Source organism: Leptonychotes weddellii, chromosome 5 (assembly GCF_054177405.1).
Source record: "Leptonychotes weddellii isolate Sample4059 chromosome 5, ASM5417740v2, whole genome shotgun sequence".
In the NCBI taxonomy this organism is placed as follows: domain Eukaryota; kingdom Metazoa; phylum Chordata; class Mammalia; order Carnivora; family Phocidae; genus Leptonychotes; species Leptonychotes weddellii.
Window position 1 is genome coordinate 117246596 of NC_138373.1, and position 19224 is coordinate 117265819.

At 42.7% G+C, this 19224-nt stretch overlaps 2 protein-coding genes across 4 annotated transcripts in view; one reads left to right on the forward strand and one right to left on the reverse strand.

Annotated features, from left to right (window-relative positions):
• The window catches only part of LOC115940598 (uncharacterized), a 404464-nt gene that overhangs the window by 175921 nt on the left and 209319 nt on the right, over positions 1-19224 (reverse strand). The window lies entirely within an intron of this gene.
• MYRFL (myelin regulatory factor like) overlaps positions 1-19224 on the forward strand; it is a 112481-nt gene that overhangs the window by 89760 nt on the left and 3497 nt on the right. The window contains exons 14-22 of the mRNA XM_006732350.3: positions 795-958; positions 1602-1662; positions 6407-6492; positions 9282-9356; positions 9440-9492; positions 9622-9801; positions 16160-16222; positions 16867-16954; positions 18908-18982. Coding sequence (XP_006732413.2) covers positions 795-958; positions 1602-1662; positions 6407-6492; positions 9282-9356; positions 9440-9492; positions 9622-9801; positions 16160-16222; positions 16867-16954; positions 18908-18982 — 845 coding nt within the window. The remainder of the gene's footprint in view (positions 1-794; positions 959-1601; positions 1663-6406; positions 6493-9281; positions 9357-9439; positions 9493-9621; positions 9802-16159; positions 16223-16866; positions 16955-18907; positions 18983-19224) is intronic.

Here is a 19224-nt window from a genome sequence, read left to right on the forward strand (position 1 = left end):
CATGTTTCCATGACAACTGAAGTGTGTGGGTGGGAGAAGGGATGGCTGACACACTCTGGCTGTAGTTGGTTTCCCTTTCTTGCTCTTTCTGGTGTGTCAGTGGCCTTCTCTGAACAGATAGAATTAAGTGTTGTTGTTTTCAATTTTGTTTGGGACTTAGGCTAAAACAGAAATTGTACATGATAGCTCATGGGATGTTAAAGCAGAAATTAACACCTCAAGAATTATCTTCTCATTCATAGATGAAGACACTGAAGCTCAGAGAGGTGGTTCTGTTCGATGTGGGGTCTACCATCTAGTAAGTGGCAGAACTCAGAGAAAAGCCCAGGTCTTCATTCCTTTCTCCTTCACCTGAGCAATTTGATGCACATTTTACCAGGAAGAACTGGAATAATTTCTTACGAGGATTTAGTGCTGTACACACAAATCAACATTTAGAAGCTTGTTCTGACTTTCTTTTTATGAGTTTTAAATATGGTATAATGGCCATACAAAATAAATCTTCAGATTCCAAACTTGACAGTGTCCTTGAGCTCCATTCTCTCTTGGATTACAAGGACATATTTCTATTTTATTGCAAATTGAACATAAGCAGCTTTACTACACAGCCAGGAGTTTAACAAGATCATTTTAAGTTGCAACCCTCTCCAGTTTTATCTCGAATGAACTTGAGGTTGTGCGTGTGTATAATCATTTTCAGTGGTATATTTCACCTGTCTTTGAAAGGACTGTGGACAGTTCCCTGGTGGTCTCACACTGTAGATTTATGCCCTCTGTACTGTTTTCATTTCTAGGACCAGATCTTTATGGAAAATGTGGGTGCAGTGAAGCAGCTCTGCAAACTAACCAACAACCTTGAAGAAAGGATAGAAGAGTTAGAAATATGGAACAGAAAGCTGGCCAGGCTGAAGCGGCTCAGTATTTGCAAGTCCTCAGCCAGCGAAGCAAGCTCCATCAGGTACATCCCCAAGTGCCACAGGAGTCGGGAGGAAGGAGAGAATGGGGCCTTTCCATAACTAGATGCAACGAAATGGTCTTTCCGATCCAGCAGCAACCATCACTCTCCGATGATGCCATCCCTCCTCTCTTTTTAGAATGTTTTGGAACACAATTGCCTTATGTGGTAATTTTCTTATTTTTTTCTGTTGTTGCTTTAAAAAGGAAACAAAACACGGAGTATCTGTTTAAGAGCAAAGTATTATAGGAAATGTTACATTTTAGCAAAGGATGACTTCTCCTTTAAGGAGGAGAAGTGGTCTTTTCTAAATTTAGAAAACCATGTTTGGTTCTCAGGGAAAAAATTTCAAGTTTTTTTTTTGTTTTGTTTTTTTCATTACTTAAGGAGGGAAATGCACATTTCCTGGGGGTCTAATTATGAGAAAAAGAAAAATATAAGGTTTAATGCATTCATTTATGCTTACTAAGGTTCTTTTCCACAAAAGGAACTCTCAATTGCCTTGACTTTCCCTTTTTTAAATTAGCACTGTATCACAAAAAAAAAGTCATACTGCTTGCTGTGTTAGTGGCAGCCAGGGCTTTTGTCTTATAACTCCTGGAGAGGCATTTGAATAGTAATTAACATTCTCTCTCTCTTTTTAAAGCAAATTTAGCAGAGCTGTTAGTGCATCTTCTCCAAGAAGGGCCCTTCCCAAAAAAAACAAGGTAAATAGACTTAAATTTGTAATGAACAGTGATGATGTTTTCTATACACCACCACCCCCAAAGTCTTTAGAGAAATTGATCAAGAATGCTTTTCTTTATTTATTTGCTGATAGACTCCCTAGTTTGCATCCTTATACACTTAAGGTTTTGGTTTTTTTTGTTTTTGTTTTTGTTTTTAAGATTTTATTTGTTTATTTGAGAGAAAGAGAGACAGAGCATGAGCGGTGGATAGAGGGAGAGGGAGAAGCAGACTGCCTGGGGAGCGTGATGCAGGGCTTGACTCCAGGACCCTGAGATCATGACCTGAGCTGAAGGCAGATGCTTAACCGACTGAGGCATCCAAGTGCCCCAACACTTTAGGTATTTAAATACTACCCCTTTATTAGAAACTAACTGTTTTTTCAAAAAGGTGTTTAGAGAAGTGAGTACAAAACATGTTCATTTCAGAAATACTATTCTGCCAGTTTTTGTTTATACTGCCCCACCCCCAAGTGAAATTCATCAGCCTCCACTTGCATATGGCCCTTGGCTATAAGGTCATGTGGATGCCTTAACTGAACTAACTCCTTACCTATGGCTTCAGAAGATCCCAGAGGGACTTCCATTAATCCCCAAATCCCTCTTTTCCCTTTGATATTTAGTACTGTTCGTGCAAATGGGGAAATAGGTATTCACTTTCTTGCAAAGGTAAAGTGTAATGGCTTTATTAATGAATAAAGAGAGCTTTTATCAAACAGGGTGACATTTACAGTAAATGTACAGTAAAAGGTGGAGGTTAATCATTTAATAATTTAAAGTACACCCTCTCCAATGCAGAGAAGTGTCAGTGAGGGAGAAGCTACAATATTCCCTTCCTAGCTGCAATTCATAGACAGATAGCTGTGAGACTCAGCTTGCTCCCTCCGACCCACCAGTGTTGCACAGGTGGCCCTTCCCAGGAGAAGATATTCATGACCTTAATCTATGTCCTGGTAAGGGCTGACCTGGTGTGTGGGCCATTGCCCCCTTTTATCTCTACTCATGTTATACTGCACTGACCTATTCTAAAAGGATTCAGAGAGAGTTTAATATTCTACTAAAAACTGCTAAAATGTTATGTTGCTGACAAGCTACTTGGTATACCAATAAACATAAATACTTGGATAAATACATATGTAGACGTGTCCTTGGGCAAGTTACTTAATTGCATTGAGAAATATAATAATAGTATCTATCTTGCAAAGATTAGTGATAGGATTAAATAAGGTGAAGCCCTTAGCCAGTGCCCAGCACATAGCAGTTTGCTCAATAAACACAAACAATTAAAAATATTGTGTAAGAAAGGTGCCCTTTGTACTAACCAGTTTGCAGTGGGATGGAGGGAATGGTACCTACATCCATGGTGGCCCTGATTGGTACGATTTGGTCACGTGCAACCTCTGTAGCTCTCACTTTGCACCCAGGGAATCTCTTTATTTTGCAGTTATCCCAGAATATTAACTAGAATGTGTCATTCATGAGAACAGGCCCCATGTCTGCCTTCCTCACTCTGCATCCCCAGGGACTGGCATATAGTAGGTACTCAAGAAATATTTGTTAAATGAATGCATGAATGGAAAGCCCAGTCTGATAATCTTTCCTGAAGATTAAAAACATTAAGTGGTTCAGTGTCTTGGGTATGGTGGGGGTGGGGTGGGGGTGGGAAGGGGGTTGGATTGTAGACACAGTAGAGGATTTATGTAGGTATTAAAGGGCACTCATTCAACTCAGAGGCCTCTTATAGTCCCTGTCGTAAGCTTGTGGGAGGCAGACAAAGGTGAGTAAGACATGGCCCCTTCTGAGGAATTTCTAGGTAGCCAGGGAAGATCAGAGGACAATACAAAGAACAGTTGTATCTGGATGTGGTCAATATTGCAAAGGCTCAGAGTGCTGCATTATGGGGGCCGGGCCTTCCAGGAGGAGTAAGCTCTGGCTAGGTAGAGGAGAGGTTCCAGAGGAGACGGAATAAGCAAAGATCTGGGGGCTGGTACTGGCTTCATTGCAGGATTAGGTGAGAGTTGGTTAGGGAGGAGAGTAGAAGATACGGCTGAGAATCTAGGTAGGGCTCAGATATCCTGGACCACCTGGTAAGGAGTTCACTTGGTAAGCCGTGAAAACCTTCTGAGTAATAACAATAATATCTAAGTTGTAGAGTGTTCTCTTGCTTTACAAGCAGAAAAAGGGAGGCAGCATTGCACGGTGGTTAGGAGCACAGATTCTGGAGCCAAATGTTTGATGGTTTAATCCTGGCTCGGTGACTTACTAGCCGTGTGATCTTACATAAGGAACTTAGCCTTCATTTTTTCCCTTCTCCATAAATTGGGGATGATAACATTACCTGCCTCATAAGATTGTTAAGGATTATCATGAGGGCTAAATAAATTAGTATATATAGTGGAAAAAAGAAACATAAATAAATTAGTAGATATAAAGCACTCAGAAGAGAATATGGCACGTAATAAGTGCTATATGAGTTCACTCTTTTTTTTTTAATTTAGTAGGCTCCATGTCCAGCATTAAGCCCAGTGCAGGGCTTGAACTCACGACCTTGAGATTGAGACCTGAGCTGAGATCAAGAGTCAGATGCTTAACCAACTGAGCCACCCAAGCACCCCAAGTGTTCACTCTTATTAGCATTTTCAAACCCACTATTTGAGTGGTTCTCATACTTTGGCATGTTATCAGAGTCTTCCAGGGAGCTTGATAAAGTACAAGTAATGGGGATGTTTTGCTTCCCCTGTGCTGTCTTTGCAGGAGGTCTTGGCTATTTCCCTGAGGTTCACTTTCCCTTCCATGACACCAACCCCTAGGTATCCTCTGTTCTCCAGAGCCTCCGTGATCATTGGGTCATTGAAACATATGTGTGTAGGGGGAGTGTGCTACTCTTGGGTTGGGTGGGTACATTCATGAGCAAAGTGCTGGCTGTGAGCAGTCTGTGGGCCTTACCACATGGTAAGAAACCTGGCTGGGCCTTGCCTCAACTTCCGCACAACTGCCGATGGTGGTGCTTGTTCTGGAGGAAGATTGAGGTCTCCTGAGTAGCTCTCATCCAATCTAGTGTTCCTTTTCCTTCCTTCTTTCTCTACTTCCAAGAGATAGATGGGTGATCCCCGCTGTGTGTTGGTGGTTGGCGTGAGGTGGGAAGGCCTTCAGGCTTTTGCGCAGAATTTTCTAGGGCATTTTGGTTTTTAATAAATTCCAAAGTAATTCTCATGTGGACCTGAATTTGAGAACCATTGCAGGATTAGTTGGACCCACCCAATAACTCTGAAAATGTTGGCAGGTATTATTTTATCATTCCTGTCTTATTGAGGAGGGAAATGAGGATCAATGACATTTAGATGACTTGTTCAACACCTGGCCCCAAGCCTGACTCCAGGTCTTAGGTCATTTCCCTACACTAGGTCAAAGGATTTGAAGCAAAAGCATGGAGATTGAAAATAATCCAGCAGCTGTGGGGAGTAGGTTGGAGGGGGGAGCTCTTACCTGAGACGAATGCTAATTAACGCCAGTCGATTTAACAAATTTCACTGAGTCCCTTCTCTGCCCAGCACATTATTAGACTCTCCTCTGAACAGTTCCAGTGAGATGTAAGAATGGTATAAGCTGTTCACTTCTTGGTATTCAGAGTGGCTTCCAGCTGCCCTATGGATGACTCAGTTATAGGAGCCCTACGGGTTTGTATATTTGTTAAAAGCTTATATGATTAATCCCACCCCAATATAACACTGAGGAACACTTTATTTACTCAGATAACCAGCCCAAGAAATTCAAATAAAGACCAATTTTAAACTATTTCTTAACGACCACCAACCTCCCATTCTCTTCCAGCCAAAAGCATGACTTTACCCTGTACCCCGCAGAAGGAAGCAAACTAACACTCCCTATTGCATTAGGAGTGAAGCTCCCATTTCAGGGGCACCTTATTCAAGTGGGCAGAAAACCTCTCCTATCTTTTCAGCCAGATTCACCACCAATTGCACAGCTGTCTGTTCTGTAGTTCCTGGCCCATTCCTCATATGCAAGTTTTTATGGCATAAAAAGCAAGTTTTTATGCCAATATGTATCCGTCTTAGAGGTTTGCCTCATTGGCTTCCTAGAGACTGTAACTTATTTTTAGATTCCCTATAGCGTTATACAGAATAGTGCTTAATAAATGTTTGTTGAATGGGTATAAGGATCAATAAGACTCAGGCTCAGAACTGTCCTTAAAAATAGGTAGCAGTATTGAATACTGATGTGTATGATTTAAAGAGTACTTTTTATTTCGGACCATAAAAGTCTTTTCCATGATGTTTCAGGATGCCTGAAACTCTTCTGTTGGAATTTATTCCATCATGTCTTGAAGACTTTTTGGTTTTCCGAAGTGTTGTAGTAAAGGAGATGAACATCTGGGTTCTGACAGTATCTTGTCTGATATGTCCTCTGCTCTCATAAAACTTCAAGAAGAAGCACCAAATGAATGGCTCAGACACGGGTCCTGCAGTATGCTAGCAAAAAGACAAATGACTATAAGCTGGAGTGTCAAGGAAAGGGAGAGGCTTGAGCTAGGCTTTGGAAGAACTTCCTTTTCAGGGGGCAGACCGCAGGAAGATGTAGGCTGGAGAGAGTGCACTGGCCAGCCCACTGGGAGGCAAAGATCCCTGCTGGGAGCGAGTCTTCAGGGGTCCTTCTCCCAATTGGCATTGCTGGTTTATCGCGGCTCCTGACTGAATCTTTTTTACAGGTTTATTTTTCAGGAAAAAAACAGTTGTGTCCTAACTGGGTTTTCCAGACCTTGGTTATAACTCTCATTGCTGTGATGGCATTTTGGTAAGAAAAATTTCAGTGTTGTGCTCTGTCAAGCTCTTTTTTTTTCTTCCCATCTTCCTTTTCTCATCTATCAACTGGGGACTGACCTATGTACTTTGAAGACAGGGAGCCCTTTAACTGGGCATTGACCTTGGATTTAGCTTAGAGATAAGGGAGCCCTTTTTTTAAAAAAAGATTTTATTTATTTACTTGAGAGAGAGACAGAGAGAGGACAAGCAGCAGAGGGAGGAAGCAGGCTCCCGGCTGAGCAGGGAGCCCAATGCAGGACTCGATCCCAGGACCCTGGGATCATGACCTGAGCTGAAGGCAAACGCTTAACTGACTGAGCCACCCAGGTGCCCTGAGGGGGCCCTTTTTAAACTCCTATTCTGAAAAAAAAAACATGGGCTTTCTGTACTTAAATGTGAGATGAAGGATGATTCTTTTTTCAATCAATTGATAATTTTTAGTATCTCACTATGCTGTGTGTGTGTGTGTGTGTTTGTTTCAGTCTTACAGATAATTGTCTGAAGTTGTTAGTTCTCTTTCCTGTCTACTTGGGGGAACAGAGCGAGAGGGCAATCAGGGACAATCTGTTCTCCCCTGGACACTCCCATTTGTTAGGCTTCTTCTAGATTCTTCAGTGAAGACGTCACATGAAAGGGACTATGAGGTAACCCCAAGATCTACAATATATGCATCTGTACTCAGCAGCAGAAGCAAGCAAACACAGTGAGGATGAAGGATTTGCTGCAAGCAGTGGGGGACTTGCGTGCCATCGGACCTCTGCAGGGCGCTGGGAGGCACCCCTTACTGAGATGCAGGGCTCTTCCCCTGGGCTCTGGTCTGCAGGCACCTGCGGCTGGGATGGCCCCTCAGGCTTCGGGCCTTAGTCATCTTGCCTGTGTCCTCTGGGCCTTCTTGTTCTCAGTCTATTTGCATGGTCGCAGGGCTATTTTCACAGGGGTATTTATCTATCTCTCAAAAAATGCTTTATGAGTGTTAGAAAGGACTGCCTTGGGGCCTTGTCTCAAGGGAGACAGTCGTTCTCCGAGGCAAAGTAAGGGGCAGTGCCAAGGTGCTGGTAGTTCCGTGCTCTAACGCAGCTTCCTAGCTATAGAGGATAGTGTGAGTCTCTCTCTGTACCCTTCCCTCCCCTCAGCATTTCAGCTTTTCACTTGCTACTGCCCACTGTACACAACATCCACGAGGATCTGACACCACGACACAGAATTCCCGTTTGAAGCCGTTGTCTTTCTCTCACTCTCCTACGTGAGCTGTCCTCTGCTGGGATTCCCAGCTCAGGAGAGTGTGAGCATCCACTTTAGCAGACATACGTAGTAGCATTCTCTAGAGAGGCAGAGTCCCATGAAAACCCAATGGCAGGGTGATAGGACGTCTAATTCAGATGCACAGAGACTGCTTTTTAAACACGCTTATCAGAATTATCTTACGAATTCCAATATTGTTGTCCACCAAGATCATAAGTGGGAGGTTATTGGGCTTGTTATTTTGTTTCTGGCCTGTGGTGGCAAGAAGAGTCAAAACCAGAATTTGCCCCCAAAGAAAGGAACAGATGTCCATGTCATTCCACAATTCTAGAAGTTCTCTGGGTCATGCACTGAAGTAGATGCCAGAGACAAATTAGAAAGAGCTCTTCAGGATTAGTTATAGGGAAATAGCGGGGGAGAACAAAGAGAGGGAGACTGGATCACAGCAAGCAGTTGCCAGGGTGACACCACGGATTCTGTCTGATAGCATCTTTGGGGCTCAGCACCACTTTCCCCAGACAGGGTTGTGCCTGCTGGGCAGTAACCAGCTGCTGCTGAGAACACTCTGGAAATTTTTTCTTTATGAATGGAATTCAAACGCATGGCACATTTCCTCGTGTATATTTAATAATAGTAAACCCACCACCTTTGAATGGGAGCAATATAACGAGGAGTCGAGTCTAGGGAGCCAGGTGTATAGTCAAGCTAGCAGCAAGTCAAGTCAGGTCACCCTGTGTCAGACCCAGCGCACAGTGGGATTGTAATGAGGTGGGCGGACTCTCCTGTGCGGCTCATGAGAGAGTTCCAGAGACACACACCCCTGTGAGAAGAAAATGCTAGGTGTTTGGATGCAAGAGCATTGGGAGAATAGCTTCCCCGGGCTCCGAACCTTTCAGAAAAGCTTCTGTTTGAATATGTAAGTTCTGATAATTGGAGGAAAAAGAGTCATTATTTTGAAGTCACACAGTGTGGAAATGGATGCTACATTGCATTTCTTCTCCTTCCTCTCTCCTCCAATTTGGCGCTTTTTGCTCTGAAAAGACAGGCAGCCGGAAGATGTCAGAGAAGCAGCCAAGGGGTTAGCGTCTACAGCTGACTAAACCCGGGTGGCCTTTCGGGGCCACAGGGCGGACGCCCCCCGCCAGTGGGATGTGAACTCTGCTCTGACTTTTTCCTGCAAGGAGCAGGGGCTGCCTCCAGCGATTTACAGCTTCCGCTCATAATCTTCCACCCATAATCTTCCACCTGTGACAGATGCTTCTGAGGCAGCTTGCAGGGCCAGGGGGCTGCTCTCAGGAAAAATCCATCAGTGAGGAGTACCCCAGAGACTCTTTGCTCTAGGAAGGTGAGGGCCTTCTGCCCTGAAGCAGAACGGTGCTGGTTTCCATGGTGCGACTCTCAGCCGAGGCCGCACCCCTCCCATCTGTGTAGCCTGTGACAGTGTAATCTCTGACCGGCTGGTTGTGTGAGATGGAGATGAACTCAAATCTGGCACATAATGCTTCCTTCTTCTTCTTCTTCTTCTTCTTTTTTTAACAGTGCCTTGACGATAGTCTCCCTGTACATACTTAGCTTAAAAGATCAAAATCAACGTGCCCCAAGTCTCCCTCCGAGGTGAGAGTTTTGGTCTTGTTTTCCTTTGGAGAGAAGGATTCTTGAAGGCCTCCTTCGGTAATCACTTTGTTTTCTTCCTCCAGCAATATCACAAGCTCTCAGGAGCCCGCCCTGCCGCCCACAGCCTCTCCCACAGGTGAGATTTAAGATTTTCACATTCCTCACTCTCAAATCCAGCCCCATGTTTCCTGTGAATTGTCGACAAAAGAACCAGCCTTTCAGGTTAACCTTGTCACTTCCCTCCTCTCTGCCCAATGCTCTGCAGCACCCAATACGTCCCTGGTGACCACACAGTCCTCCTTCCAAGTACCAGAAATCACTTTCTGTGAGATCCTGCCCTGTCAGGAGACTTACTGCTGCCCCATCCAGGGAAAGAGAAGAGTCCCCTCCAGTCCTGCGCGAAGGTGGTCTCAGGAGGAGGAAACCCATCAGAGGCTGTGGGCAGGTAAAGGATGTTCAAAGAGAAGCCTCTGGGACTCTGAAACCTGACATGTTTTTCTTTTCAAATATCTACTTGCCTAATCCGTTAATGGTTCCAGACAATGGTTCTACTTTTCTCTTTAGGGTGGCAAGCTCTTTAAAAACACAAGTGCACAAACTTGCAGTCCCCTTATAATATTGAGTTCCCTGCCCAGGGATGAAATTATGGCTGAGTAAGTGAAAAGATCTCATTTGTCTCATTTGTCCATTGCCAACAACATTAGTAGTAGTAGAACATGTAAAGTAATCCTGGGTGGTTGGGTAGATTTTCTGGCTCACTTAGAACTTATAAAATGATGTCGAATCTGGGCTTTCTGCCCAAACCAAGTAGGGCAACATGTAAAAGGCTTTGGAACTCTAATGAGTTCAGGATAAGCTGCAAGTCTGAAAATCACAACCACTGTCAGAATATCTACTTCTTCCTCCTAGGGACACACACACACACAGAATTTTTTTTAAGAAGCAGATTTTTCATGTTAAAAAATTATGGAGGCTTGATCAAGGGTTAAAACTATAATTATCTCTGTAATGGAATCCAAATGTATAATTATCTCGGTAATGGAATCCAAATGTATACTGATTCATTATTGTTTTTGCGAACCTTCTGCACATCCCCAAGTCTATAGAATAATGATGACAGTAATAGCAATAGATACATATTAGCATGGCTTATCTATCAGGATGCTGTGGCGACAGCAGCCTCCAAATTACAGTGGCATAATGTGGCAAAAATTTATTTCTGACTCTCTATGTCAGATGTGGATCAAAAGAGGGCTCTCACTCATCACATCCTTTAGAACCTCACTAATGGAGACTCCATCTCAATCTGTATTTCTGCAATCTCTGTAGCAGTGGTAAGAGAACACGGCTCTTAAAGCTCCCACCTAGGTGTAGCACATGTCACTTCTGCTTACATTTTATTGGCTAAAGCGAGTGACATTGGTCATGTCTCATTTAAAAACAGTTGATAAAGTGCAGACCTAACATATGCCTAGAAGAAGATGAACTAGAATATTTTTGAGCAGTCCAAATGACTGACATGTACAATATGGTCATTGGTTGAAGTTTGGGGGCAACAGTGTGATTTCTTTTTCCTTTTGATATTATTGCATAACCTAGAGTTGAATAACTTTTACGAATCATCATCATCATCATCATCACATCATATAATGAGCTATTACTGTATACAAATGCACAGCCGTAAGGAATCTACATGAATAAACCATTCCATCCCCACAAGCCTAAAAGACAGGCACTGTTACCTCCTTTCTTTCCAATGAGGAGATGAGGCATAGAGAGTTTTTCCCTGCGCCTGTAGGAGGCAGTGCTCGCACTGTTTTTCTCATGAAAGCAACTTTTGATTGAACTTGGGAACAGATGCATCACTATAGGGCAAAGATAAAGCTTCACCGTGAAGAAATGAATGTGTTTCTGTCATCATATTCTCCGTAGTTTCAAATATGGAAAAGTCCAGTGCTGTTTAAAAAAAAATCCCCCAAAGCCTTCATCTCTTGCAAAAGCACATGAACCCTTGTGGCTGTAAACCCTTCACCTACCTTGGGAGTCCACCTGGGGTGTACTCTGTGGCCTTTTCTGAGAGCAGTCCTCAGAAGAGACCATCTCACCTATGAGAGATGTGTAACCATGGATCCTGCACAGGAAGAGGTCATGGACTGATCCAATCTTCATTTTCAAAAATGTTCTTGACCCTTGAGCAAACTCCTTCCTGTAGCAACCAGCTCTCCACATGGAGGGCAGAGCAGCCTTATCAAACTGGATGAAGGTTCATTGCTCTCCTCTCTGGGACACTAGGTGCCTGTGTGTCTTACATTGCCTAAGTATGGGGGACACTGAACAGACTCCTAGAGAAAGAAGGGCTGCTCCACAGTGCCTGGCTGTGTCCTCCTAGGCACAGTCACCAGCTTCTCTGGCTAAAAGTGAAATGTAAGTCCTGCCTTACCGGGCTCCCCGATACACGGGCAGAATTGTTCCCTCTTCCCTCTTTCAGCTGGAGAAAGATAGAGAGGATTTACGTGTTCTCTTCACTGTACCTTCTAGAAACCTGCAAACTTTTGGGGATTTAGAGTCTTGTAGAAAGTCAGAGAGCAGTACACCAGTGGTACCTAACTTTTTGACCTGTAGAATCTACTATTAATTCATTATTCTTTTACAGTTATTTGGCTGAGAAAATACATAAAAGGAGAATGTTAATTTAAACTCAGTTAAGCTTTAATCAAATAATTTTTGTTAGTCCTACAGCAACATTTGAAGAATAGTACAAATCCGTGGGAGAGTTGTTACTTCTCAAGTGCGCAAACACCACTGACCACTTTATGCAATCACCTGGGTTTCCAAGGACTGGGTCAGGAAAACCTCTGATTGATACCAGCTTACCCATTTTCCAGCTGATGAAATGGAGGCCCAGGACCTTGCTTAAGGTTCTGCAGTAAGTTACTAGCAAAGTTGGAACAGGAACCTGAGTCCCCTGTCTCCCTGTCTCCCTGTCCTGGGTTTCTGCCCATCTACCATTGTGCCTCCATTTATTTGGCACTGTGTGCACATGTACCAGGGATCAACTCTAGAGGAAGCTGAAAGTAGTCACCCTGTGGTTCTAGAAAGTCCCTTCGGCATCCCCCTCCCCCAAGTTTGCCTATAGCTACTGAGATGTCCCTGATGTGGTGTGTTTCTCGGGGTGTAAAGAAAGCCTCTTCTCTTCTGCTGCTGGTCCATCCTTCCCCTCTGTCCTGGGCACTGTATGACCCTGGGGTTCCTAAATCTGAAAGTGGAGAAAGCCAGGCAAACTCTTTCAACAGATGTTTCTGAGGCATTCACAACTAATTAAAAATTAAAGAATAGGGATGCCTGGGTGGCTCAGTCTGTTGAGCGTCTGCCTTCGGCTCAGGTCATGATCCCAGGGTCCTGGGATCGAGTCACACGCATCAGGCTCCCTGCTCAGCGGGGAGCCTGCTTCTCCCTCTGCCTGCCATCCCCCTGCTTGTGTTCGCTATCTTTCTCTGACAAATAAATAGAATCTTTAAAAAAAAAAAATTAAAGGATAAAAATTTTAAAAAGAAATTCAAGGGTTAAGAAAAAAAAAAAAGTTGGAATAACACTCTAGGATGAAGAGTAATATCTAGCAGTTTACCAAGCCCCAGAACACACTTATGAGCTTCTTTCCTAAGGAGTAAGACCACTAGTGAAATAAGGGAAGGGAAATCAGTATTTTTATGATATGCTGAGGGCAAGCCATTATTCTTCTTTTGGGCCCAAGCTGATTGTGTAAAACGTCTTTCAGAAAGGTTATCCCCTCTCCCCACTTAATATAAAAGGTTTGGGTAAGACTAATCAAGAGGTGGAGAGTGGGTATTTTGGAATATTGAACTTCCACTCTGAGGAGCCAACTGAGTGTGATGGATTAGATTTTAATCTATGGAACCAATAAAGACTTAAATAGACAGAGTTAGATATGAAAAAGCAAAGAGCTTGTGAGGAGAATATCTATGGAATTCTACAGATGTTAAGAATTTTGGTGAAGATTTAAAAATCTCATAAAACTAAAAGGCTGTGAGAATTCATGCTTATTTTGTTTTGGAGATCAGAACTCTGAGAAGAGCAAATGGCGGAAAGAAACTGGCTCCCTGTGTTAAAGGACACCAGTCATCAACTGGTTGGGCTCATTGACTTTTTCTTGGCATGAGTCTGGTTCAATCAGGAAAGAAAAAGGTATCCAAGATGCTGTTTTGGAACTCAGCCATACAGCACAATTTTATAAGTAATGCTATATACACATTCTACCACAACAGGATATGCTTTGATTGGACACCATCTTAAATCTCTCCTCTCCAGAAGTTTCTAATTTAGTTTATTGGGAGATCTTTTCCGCTGATTGCGAAATCTATCTCCAGCTTCACAGTGAAAAACCACTGGGAGTGTATATTAAGTTTATAGTGAATATTACTGGAAGGCATTTATAAAATGAGAGCCACCCCTGTTTGACTACAGGAGAGTTAATGGTTTTCCGATAATTAGCCTTTCGGAATTGAATAGTCTTGCCTCAGAGAAGTGACAAATTGGAGATTTGTTCTATAGGAGATTTAAAATTTATTTCCAATCCTGAGTCTGAAAAGCCATTTTCATAATTCTAATCTGCAAGATTATCTCTCAAATTTACCTTTTTATTACTGTTTTTAAAACTACCGTTATCCCATCAGATACTAAATTCTATCATAGGATTCTATGTCTCCAGGAACCTGGAAACATGCTTCTGTGAAAATGAGGCAACTCTGTAATTCTGTTGCCAAAATTTATAATGAGCCCTGTTCCTGCAAATTCAGTGGAAAAGTAGGGAAAAAAAGGTAAAGGATGAAAACAGACAGGATGGAGAAATTCTGGTTTCCCCTTCTTTTTATGTTTCATTTGCCGTATAAATTCACATCCTTCTGTGGGAGCAATCATAAGCAAAACTCATAGCAGGGGACATGTGCTTGACAATTATTACTGGAATAGCTGGAATCCAAGAAATCTAGAGGCCTTTTGGACAGCACATATATTTGTATCTAAAGGGAAATATATATTCAATTTTCTAGAAAATCCTCATGTATCAAGATCCATTTCTTTTTAATGAAAAGGCTCATGTTAGGCAAGATGCTCAGGAAACCTGCCTCTCCTTCAAATTCTGTCTCACTCCCCTTTGCCAACAGGATGAAGGAGCTCAGGCTCCCATGTCCATTCCCAGCATCCCCTCTGCACCCATCTGCTGGCGATTTCCCCTTTGAGTGTGTAAGAGGAAACATTTTTCTGGAGGGTATATGATTGACTCTCCTTCTTCCTTCCCTGCCCCTCTTCCTTCCATCCTCCCACAAATATTTGTTGAGCGCCTGCAGAGAGCCCAGGATTGCCTTGCCTGGGGCGACGGCAAGGTGCACAAGATGCTGGCAGGCTTCCAGAAGCTCGCAGTCAGTTTTGTGGACAGGTAAACAAGCCCGTGTGCCTAGTGTAAGAAGTACTAACCAGGGCAGATTTACTTAGGAGTGATGGCGCCCAAGTAACATGCACTCTAGCCTTTGCTTTCCTGAAATTCCACACAGAAACTTGAATAGAAACTTGTTTTAGATCTCGCCTCTCTTTGCTTCCTAAGCAAGCAGCACACCTTGTATTAACTTATGTCTCTTGTTAAATGAGGTTACTGTCTTTGTGTTTTGCCCCAAACTATGCTGAAAAATATAAACATTATTTAATGCAAACGAAGGAATACAGTGAACAGTACATATACTTGAGAAAAAATCAGCAAATTAAAAAAAATTCAGAATTCTTTTTAAAGACTTGTTTAGCAACCCACTAAATAATTGCCTTCACCATTCACTTTAAGAAGATGTTTTTCCCCCCAAAACCTTACCAACAATCCTCTGAATAGTTACCTTTCCAAAACTGCTTTTAAACTGCCTTTTTGGCTATGACAGGGCAAAACCACTCCCCCGCTTCCTTCTGCACAAGCCAGCTCCGCTACCTCCCCCTCCCCCCGTCCCCCGCATCTCTCTTTTTTCCTGTGTGGATCACATTATGCTAGGAGTTACCTAGGAATCAGAGAATTTTAATAGAGGTTCCCTATTCTGGAGTTGTCAAGAAAGGGCAAAATACATACAAGTTAAGTAATAAAACAGATGACATGCTTCTGATGTGGTGACAGATGACTAACTGATCACCCCCTGGATGGTTAAGGCAGTAATGCCATGACATCAGAACGGAGGGGCCGTGCGATCTGCACGGGCCGCTATAACACAGTACCACAGGCTGGGCAACTCCAGAAACAAAATTTATTTTCTCACAGTTCTGGAGGCAGGAAGTCCAAAATCAGGGTGTTAGCAGGTCTGGTTTCTGGACTCACAGATAGCCACCTTTGCGCTGTGTCCTTGCAAGTTCTTTCCTCTCTGCCCGTCCTGTCCTTGGTGTCTCGAGTGTCCTAATCTCTTCTTATAGGGAGGGACACCAGCCAGATTGGATTAGGGCCCAGCGTAACAGCTTCATTTTAACTTAATTGCCTCTGGAAAGGCCCTATCTCAAAGTACAGTCATATTCTGAGAGGTTAGGCTTCAACGCAAGAGTTTGGGGAACACAATTCAGCCCAAAACAGATGGCTTCTTGGAGGAAGGTGAGAACATACTAGATCCGTAAGAAATGCGGGTAGGCATTGGATGGGTCGAAAGGTAGGAGAGAGAAAGGGTGTGGAAACATTCAACTGACAGAGACAGAGGGGCACATACTGGGTTTCTTCTCATCCTGACCAAGCCTTAATTAAAGTTTGACAGACTTTTTTTCCTCTTCAGAAGACAGAAGCTTGTCATTCCTGGCAAGAGATGCACTAACCAGCCCTGACTGGGGGAGTGACTGTAAGTTTACATCTAAGTGACTATTCTTTGACTTCGGGGAGCTGGGCAGAGTAGCAACAGGCTGTAAAAGCATTACAGGAGTGAGGACCAGGGACAAAGGATGCAGCCTGCCCTTGAACACTCATGGGGATTACTTTTATTTATAATCAATGCCAGTCTAACCATTAAGGAGGCTTTAGAGATGGTCGCTCACTACTAGACAAGTGGAGGTTGATCTCCATGGACTTGAATAATTTTTTTGAACTTCCTACCTTCTTGGATTCTGACTGTACTTTTAGCTTGTTTTCTGTTTTCTAAGTTTTTTAAAGCTTTCTTTCTTGGCCAGATAGCATTTCACATTGCACCCTCCGTTTTCAATAAATGTCAATTTAGTAGGACTTCCAGGGTCCAGAAATTTTTTTGGATGTTATGGGGCTGCCTTTTGGAATCTGGATTTTTATGAGTTTTCTTAAAATTTACTGTAACAACAACAACAAAAGCCTTCTCCCTTTCCCTCCCCTTCTTTTTCCATTTGAATGCAAATGGAACCCATTTATCTAGGAAACTCTTCTTTCACTTTTGGTAAATTGGAGACGTCGCTGAAGCACAATATTCTTCCTCTGCAGAAGAGTTTACTTTCTTTTCTCTATTTCTTCTCAATTCAGGGATTGATACAACCATTAGTTCTATTCAGATCATGGAAATCCAGCAAGTAATAGATCATCAGTATTGTGGCGGAGGCCTCCAGTGCAGGTGGGTAAGCCTCCCCATTCTACCCCGATTGTTTCTGGAATTTACTCAGGGCTCTGGGTTTCTGAGGCTGGAATGAAAGCTAAAACTGCATGGTAAAAATCAGTGTGTGCTTACAATGCTCCTTAAATGAAAACACATTTGTTACATGGTAGACGAGGGAATCATAAAATGGTTGGTATTAGCAAATGTCAATAAACCAGGGCTCCAATGATTCCAGCCTCCCGTTTTAATGGGTAAGTCCAAAGCAAAAAGCTTAGGGGGCAGCTCTGTGGCTGACTCTCTGAGGACACATACCATAGGCACAGGGCTGCTGATTAATTGTATCGACAAGAAAGACATTGTTACTGATGGCTCCAAGTAATGAATGAGCTGACATTTATACATTTTAATAACAAGGAATAGCATTATTTTAATTGCTAAATAATAAAGCTTATCTTGGCTTTTTCAGTTAGAAGGGGAAAAATCCAGGTATTGCAAAAGTTATCAGCAACCTCCATGTCTATTATGTGCCATCAGGTAACGATGCATTTAGAATCTAAGCACAGACTACAAGTAGCTTCAGCTAGCACAATATGCAAGTTGAAGGCGTTAAGAATGGGGACTTATTTTTCTTTCTCCAATAAATATTTATGGGGTGACTGCTAAGTGAAAGGCAAGACCCTGTACTTTGAACTGATGTCACAAATCCTTGGGATTCTCAGCCTGATTTCTTTTGCAACCTGATGTAACTTAGACTTCAAGTTGATGACCCTGAGCTTTAAAAATAAACTATGGTGCTTTATGACTTGTTTATGGCTTTGACATTCATTATCGCATGGAATTCTCCCCAAATCCCTGAGGTTGGTTGATCCCCATTCTGCCGTTAAGGAACCTGAGCTTCAGTGAGCTTAAACAAGTCGGAGACAGACATTAATTACTCTGCTAGGGTGACATAATGAAGAAGAGTGGGATGATTCGGTTTCAAATTCCAGAACTTCAACAAGGTGTTTATTTCCCCTGAGTGTCCATTTCTCATCTCTGCGATGAGGCTGCTGAGTTGGGTTGCTGTGAAGCATGCAGATGCCAGGAGGCACATGGTAGGAAGTGAATTCCATTTATTCTCAGCTTTTTCCCGTAGAACAAGGCTCTCCTGATCCCAATTCAGATCAGTACCTTTTACTTCTGCTGTCTTATTTTTAACAACTTACTTTAGGATTGATTAAAGAGAATCTAAAGTGACGAGCTCTTCTTCCAATGTATCTGGTTTTAAGTTGTTTCTCCATATAATTCAAGGTGTGGCCAGGTCATAAGAATCTGTGTTAGATACACTCTGCTTTTCTGCTGGAGTGTTCATTACAGGAGGAATCCCAGGAAGCCCCCCTTTGCCCCAAGTAGTTCCCTTCCAGGGGGCATGGGGGAGGAGCGTCTGTGGATGTACTTCTGTGCTATCGTTTTCTCCATCACAGAATGGGGATTAGGACCATCATAATGTTAGTTGATTCAAGTTCAGAAAGTGTGTGGTACTTCCTGCTAATGTTGCCTAAAAGGGAGTGATTCAGTGTAGAGAAGCTATTATTCATTATTTTCAGTCCTCCTTTCCAGAGGGATTGTTGGTTTGAGGTCTTTGCCTCAGTTGTCTCCTGAAATGTGTGTCTCCTTAATGGGGAGTCGTTTCCTGTGCACTTGGTTTTATGCATTTGGCCTGGAATTTGGCTTTCCATCATTTTGTCTGTGTGTTCTAACACACCATAAATCTTTGTGGTATAGTTTGTATATTAAGACTTAAAAGAGATCACTTTGAAATTTGACAGGTACGTCTCTGAAAAACATAGAGCTCTACCGTGCTAAATTTGATTCTCTGTGTTTGCTATAGAATATTTCACAGCTTACATAGTATATAATGAATAACAAAAGCCTTTTGAAGCCTTTCCTGTGTATTTTGATTTGTGGTTTTATTTTTTTCCCCATAATCAGCGCTGGAAATTACAATTACAATATTCCTGTTAATAAGCACACACCTACCAATGTCAAATTCTCTCTGGAAATCAAGTAAGTGCATAACTATAGAAAACAATTCTGCTTCTGTCACTATTTGAATAGCAAGTCTGAACTTACTTCACAATTTGATCAGTAAGTTAGAGGGTGGGAAGTTATCAGTCCGTGTCGACTGATGCTGTTTGGGTTGAGAGGTGGGCCAGCTTGGGGAAGAATCTTCAAAATGAAGGTTCGAGTCTTCCAGCCTCCCTAAGTGGAATGGAAAGACTCTTGGCTTCACATTCATACCTGTAAAA